At 57.5% G+C, this 6,000-nt stretch overlaps 1 protein-coding gene across 4 annotated transcripts in view; it reads right to left on the reverse strand.

Annotated features, from left to right (window-relative positions):
- The window catches only part of CPEB1 (cytoplasmic polyadenylation element binding protein 1), a 78,976-nt gene extending 73,735 nt beyond the window's left edge, over positions 1–5,241 (reverse strand). For 2 of the 4 annotated variants that reach the window (XM_054042385.1, XM_054042384.1), the window contains exon 1: positions 5,173–5,241. In XM_054042385.1, coding sequence (XP_053898360.1) covers positions 5,173–5,187 — 15 coding nt within the window. In that variant the 5' untranslated portion in view covers positions 5,188–5,241. Of the gene's footprint in view, positions 1–4,135; positions 4,255–5,172 lie in introns of those variants that run through there. The other 2 variants (XM_054042386.1, XM_054042387.1) reach the window with 2 other exon arrangements.
- Between the last annotated feature and the right edge of the window lie 759 nt (positions 5,242–6,000).

A 6,000-nucleotide genomic window follows, 5' to 3' on the forward strand; every position in this document is an offset into this window, starting at 1 on the left:
TTCCCTTGATACATATATCTAAGATACCCAATAAGAACTTTGGACTACAGGTCCCTCTGAAAGGAAATGCAAGGAGTTGTGACATGGCTTCAGAAGAGCCAAATGCAGGAAAACTGGATTAGTAAGATAACTAGTGATGGGGAGCAGAACAGATTAGGAAAAGGAAACAAAAATGCCAATGGTACCAATTTAAGAGAAGTCCACAATGGCATCTAAGTTGAAAGACACAGGAGAGATCATGGCCGGTATAACCCAGGGCAGTGGCTCATCCTTTCCGGACGACAGTACCCCTTTCAGGAGTTGGGGTATGCAAGACGAATCAAAGTTTCACCTCACTTTGAAATTAAGTGTATACAAAATCAGATAAATACAAGAGTCACAGCACACAATTACTGACAAATTGCTTCCTTTCTCATTTTACTATATTATAAAATAAATCAATTGGAATATAAATACTGTACTTACATTTCAGTGCATAGTATCTAGAGCAGTATAAGCAAGTCACTGGTTGTATAAAATTTTAGTTTGTACTGACTTTGCTAGTGCTTTTCATGTGGCCTGTTATAAAACTATGCAAATATCTAGATATTTGATGCATCTCCTGGAAGACCTCTACATACTGCTGGTTGAGAACTATTGGCTCATGGTATATCTACACTAGAGAGGCCACAGCAGCAGCTGTTCCATGGCAGCTTAGATGCTTACTACTGCCGTAATGTTACCTCAGAGACGCAGCTAGGCCAGTGGAAGAACTCCATCAGCCCAGCAGCAAAGAGGAGGCCGTTCTAAGAGCTGCTGCCCATTGGAGCCAAGTGAAGTTGGGGCTTATGGATCTCCCTTCCCCCTCCCCCCATGGCTTTTGGCTGACTACACAGTCAGCTTAACTCAGGGGTGGGCAAACTTTTTGGGCCAAGGGTCACATCGGGGTTGTAAAACTGTATGGAGGGCCAGGTAGGGAAGGCTGTGCCTCCCCAAACAGCCTGGCCCCTGCCCCCTCTCTGACCCCTCCCACTTCCCACCCCCTGACTGCCCCCCCTCAGAACCCCCAACCTATCCAATGCCCCCTGCTCCTTGTCCCCTGACTGCCCCTTCCTGGGACCCCTTGCCCCTTATCCAACCCTCCCCAGGACCCCACCCCCTATCCAACCCCCCCACCCCCTGACTGCCCCCACCCCAGAACCTCCAGCCCATCCAACCATCCCCTGCTCCCTGACTGCCCCCTGGGACCCCCCACCCCTTAACCCAACCCCCTTACCACGCTGCTCAGAGCAACATGTCTGGCAGCCATGCCACCTGGCTGGAGCCAGACACACTGCCGCTCTGCCCTGCAGGAGTATGCAACCTTGCTGTGTAGAGTGCTGCCCACATGGCAGCATGGCTGCAGGAGATGTTGACAGTGGGGGAGGGGCCCGGAGGTTAGCCTCCCTGGCCAGAAGCTCAAGGGTTGGGCAGGATAGTCCCATGGGCCGGATGTAGCCTGCAGGTCATAGTTTGCCCACCTCTGGCTTAACTACATCTCAGGGTGAGTTTCATATCCCTGAGCAACACCACTACATTGACCTAATTTGGGAGAGTGCCCAGCCCTCAGCTGTGGCAGCAAAGAGGAGGCAGTTCTAAGAGCTGCTGCCCATTGGAGCCAAGTGAAGCTGGGGCTTATGGAGTTCCCCCTCATGGCCTTTGGCCCTGACTACACTACAGCCACTGCAGTAGGACAGCCACAGTGCACTGTAGTGCTGAAACTTCCTACAGCAATGGAAGGTGTTCTTCCATTACTGTGGTAGCATTCCAAGCATAAACAAGACAACTGTGCCAGTTTAAACCCCCATCTATGTGGAGGGTTAATCCTATTGGCATAGGACAAGTAATCCACCTCCCCAAGAGGCAGTAGCTAGGTCAATAGAGTTTTTTCACTGACCTAGAGCAGTCTAGGCCAGGGTTAGGTCAGTTTAACTGATCAGGCTTGTTGGTAATCTACAGCAGTACCTAGGTCAACAGAATTCTTCCATTGACCGAGCTACGTCTATAACAGGTGTTAGGTTGGCACAGCTCCGGTGCCATTCACACCTCTGAGGGCCATGCTACAACAACTTAGTTTTTAAATACAAGACCAGGCCTTAGTCTGGGAGTCTCTCCAGCTGCTGCAGCAAGCATCTGACCCCACCCCTCAGTTTGACCCTGGACTAACAGTTTTGATTATCTAATTCAACAGTGTTCTTTGGGGGAGAGAAGATAAACACCCATGGCTATTGTTAAACACTACATTATGGCATTACAGCACTTTGGACATAATTCCCAATATCATTTAATGCTTCAAGTTACCCACTTTCTTATCTAAGACAAATAAGTGATGCTATAATTAGAGCACTATATTGCATCACCAGAGCCACTCAGCTAGTCAGACGGTCAATGGAGTTGAGGGGCACCATGGTCATGGCCCAACCACTTTTTGGACAGAACAAATCTGAGCGACTGCTAACCCCATGCACCAGGTTGCCATGCCACTCAGACTGTAGAGCAGTGGCTCTCAACCAGGGGCCCAGGGCCCCCTGGGGGGCTGTGAGTAAGTTTCAGAAAATAAATCAGAAAGCAGGACAGGTGTTAGACTCGCTGGGGCCCCAAGGTAGAAAGCTGAAGCCCAATCCTTGCTGCTTGTGGCTGAAACCCAAGCACAAGCAACTTCGCTTTGCAGGGCCCTGGGCAATTGCCCTGCTTGCTACCCTCTGCCCTAATGCCAGCCCTGGCTTTTAATCTAATGGACATGCAGGAAAAGTGTTGTTGTGGCACAGGTGGGCCATGGAGTTTTTACAGCACTTGGGGGGGCTTAGAAAGGTTGAGACCACCTGGTGTAGGGGTTCATGGGTCAAAGGGGTCAGGCTGCTGTTGGGGGCAGCTGAATGGTAAAGAGGGAGACAGATTTGCCCCCACCTTTAAATGGGGCTCCACAGTCCCTAGGTGTGAGGAAAAGGTTGCACAACTGTCTTCCGTTTTAAGCACAGGTATTTCCATCTCCAGGGGCAAGGATCTGGTTCTTTACACAAGCTCTAAAGTCAGAAGAGCATAGAATAGCTTTCATTATGAAATGTGAAGGATTGAGGACCCATATCCTCTGTGTACTTCTCCAAACCTCAGTCTGGATACACACCTTCTAGCCAGCAATCATTACAGGAAAACAAATCCTGAGAGGTCTGCTTGCACGTTTCCCTGGTGACATCCTAGCCATATGTGCCCTAATAGGCAGCAGCAACTATGGCAGACAAACTAGCCAGGGTTTTATCTGACAACTTCTTACAGCATGCAGACCTTTCTTCCTAAGGGATTTAGTGTTTTCTTCACAAGCCCCCAATGTTCGGATTGAGCTGTACCTTTGAAGAGAGGTTCTGTACAATCTGAGTCTCTAAAGGTTAGCTAGGAAAAATACCAGGCAGTGAAGCACCAAGTGCTAGTCTCCTTGCTCACAATAGGACAAGATAAGGGAAAGGAGTAGGGCTTCAGCCCAAGCCTGAAGGGGGGGCTGGCAGAAATCATAGCAAAATAAGGTACACTACAGAAGAGATCTGAGCCCAAGTGCTTATGCCAATTTCTTACCATAAATAGTTAATTCAAACTTTGGTTTTCCAACCCCCTTTTCTGTCAGTCCAAGCAGAGCGCTGTGCTCACTCCCCTACCCCAGAGCAGCAGCAGGTGCGGCAGCACGGAACCGCGGCTCACGCTGGACCAGCCTCCCCCGCCGAGAGCCTCTGGGCTCCCCCGCCCCACGCTGACAGCTGCTCTCACCCGAGAAGCTGGAAACAGTGCGAGCCCAGGGCCTCTGCGCCATACCGAGCAGCGCCCGGCAGGGGTGATTGACCCGCTGCCGACCCGGCCCAGCGCCCTTCCCAGCCGCGGGTGGGGGAGGCACAGAGAGCGCCCCACTGGTAGCCCGGACTCAGGACCGGCTCACCCTGCCCCGCAGGCCGGGCCCCTCTCCGCCCCGCCGGCAGTGAGAGCCCCTCACCCACCGCGGACAGATCCGCAGGGAGCGGCTGGAACCCTCCCCTCAGCAGCGCCGGGGCCTCAGGCCGGGGCGCCCTCGGGGCACAGCGATGACCAAGCATCCTCCGGCGGGGGTCGCCCTGCGGCCCCGACCGGCCCTCACCTGGCGGGCTCGCCCTCCTACCGCTGCCAACAGGTGCCGCTGCCCCGGCCGGGCTGGGCGTGTCTGCGCCCGGGCGGCGGCTCCGCCGCGGCTGCTGCTCCGGGCTCCTCAGCGAACGTGTGAAACCACGTGAGGGGGCGGCCCGGCTGGCGCTGCGGGGACCGGCCCTTAAAGGGGCCGAGCGCGGAGCGCCCCGCCAGGACCCCGCCCCACCGCTTCGGGCAGTTAGCGCCGTCCAGCTCCCCAGCCGGCGCCGGGACACCCTAGCCAGGAGCCCGCACCTCACCCACTCACCGCCCCGGAGCCGCCAGCCCCTGCGAACTCCCCAGCTAGAGCGGGCAGGGCAGGGCGGCAGGCTGCTCCCCTCCCAGACACGCAGCCGGGTCCCACAGCCCGTGCACGGGGGCCGAGGTCGCGCAGGCCACGCCAGCAGCACCGCCGAGAGGGGAGCCCGGGGTACTGGACGTTGCGCAGCGAGGGTGGAAGCCCACACGCACTCTACCGGCCCCAGCACCAGAGCTCGCAGCTGGGCTGCAGGAGGGGCTAGAGGGCGGGTCTCGATGCCCGGCGAGCCGCTGACTCCGGCACCTGTTGGCCATTGCACCCTACGCCCCCTGCTCCAGGCCGGCCTGCCGCAGAAACTTCCGCAGAGCGACAAACTGGCGCGGTCAGAGTCCAGCGGGTCTGGCTGCGCCACTGGTGCCCTGAACCCTCCCCGCGGGCCGCAGCGCCCCGAGACCTGCCCCTGTTGGCCGGCCTGTCCCCGCGCCAGGCACGAGCCACCCACCGCGAGCCAAGGGGGCTGGGCAGGGCTCAGACACAGCGCGCGGGGGGGTGATGTCTGCCCCCCACCCCGACGGAGCCCCCCGCTAGAGCAGCCGCCCCCACCCTTCTACCTACCACCAACACTTCGTCACGAGGAGTCTCGCGCGCCCCGCCCCCTCCCGCCCGCGAAAGCCAACACGCGGTTCCGCGCCGGCCAGCACGTGCCGCCCCGCCCCCCGGGCTCGGCGGGGGGAGGGACGCGGCGGACTCACCAGAGGGAAGGCCATGGGGCTGGGCAGGCAGGGTCGCTGCGGGGCGGGTGGAGCTGGCTGGTCTCTCGCACCAGCAGCAACGGGCGCTGCTTGGCCTCGAAGGGTTTTATAGCCGCCCGCGCAGGCGGCGCCCGCTTCCCGGGGCCCAGGGGGCGTCGTCAAAGGGCGGGGCCGGCCGGCCCGCCCACACCCGTCGCGCCCGCCGCGGGGCCCCAGCCCCGGGGAGTTTGCAGACTCTCCCTAAGGACAGTTAAAGGGAGCGCCGCTCGTTCTCGGGGCTGGCTAGGCAGCTGCGCAGCGGTGGAGCCAAGACTCCTGGCTTCTGCCCTGGCTCCAGGAGAGCAGGGGGACCTAGTGGTTAGAGCGGGGGGGGCTAGGAGCTCGGACTCCTGGGTTCTGTCCCTGGCTCTGGGAGAGGAGGGGAGTGATGTCTAGTGGTTGGGGGCTGTGAGCCCAGATTCCTGGTCTCTGTCCCAGGACAGGGAGGGGAGCTATTGGTTAAAATAAGGGACCTGGGACTCGGGACTCAGGATTCCTGGGTTCTGTGCCAGCTCCAGAGGGGGTTGGGAGCCAGGACTTCTGTAATCCATTCCCTATCACCCCTCACTGTTCTTTGCTCTTCACACCATGGCCTGGGGTATGGGTGCAGTCAGATGGGAAGGCTGAATGAGGCTTTGGGTACTCATGAAGTATCAGGATTGCTAGGAATTTGCATGTATGGCTTAGAACTCCAAGCACAGCATCACAGGGCCATTTTGGCAGGGGCCCCCCACCTAATTTTATTTCAATAAAATGCAGCCAAGTTGCAATGACCCTCACTCATCTTTC

Source organism: Malaclemys terrapin, chromosome 10 (assembly GCF_027887155.1).
Source record: "Malaclemys terrapin pileata isolate rMalTer1 chromosome 10, rMalTer1.hap1, whole genome shotgun sequence".
Lineage (NCBI taxonomy): Eukaryota > Metazoa > Chordata > Testudines > Emydidae > Malaclemys > Malaclemys terrapin.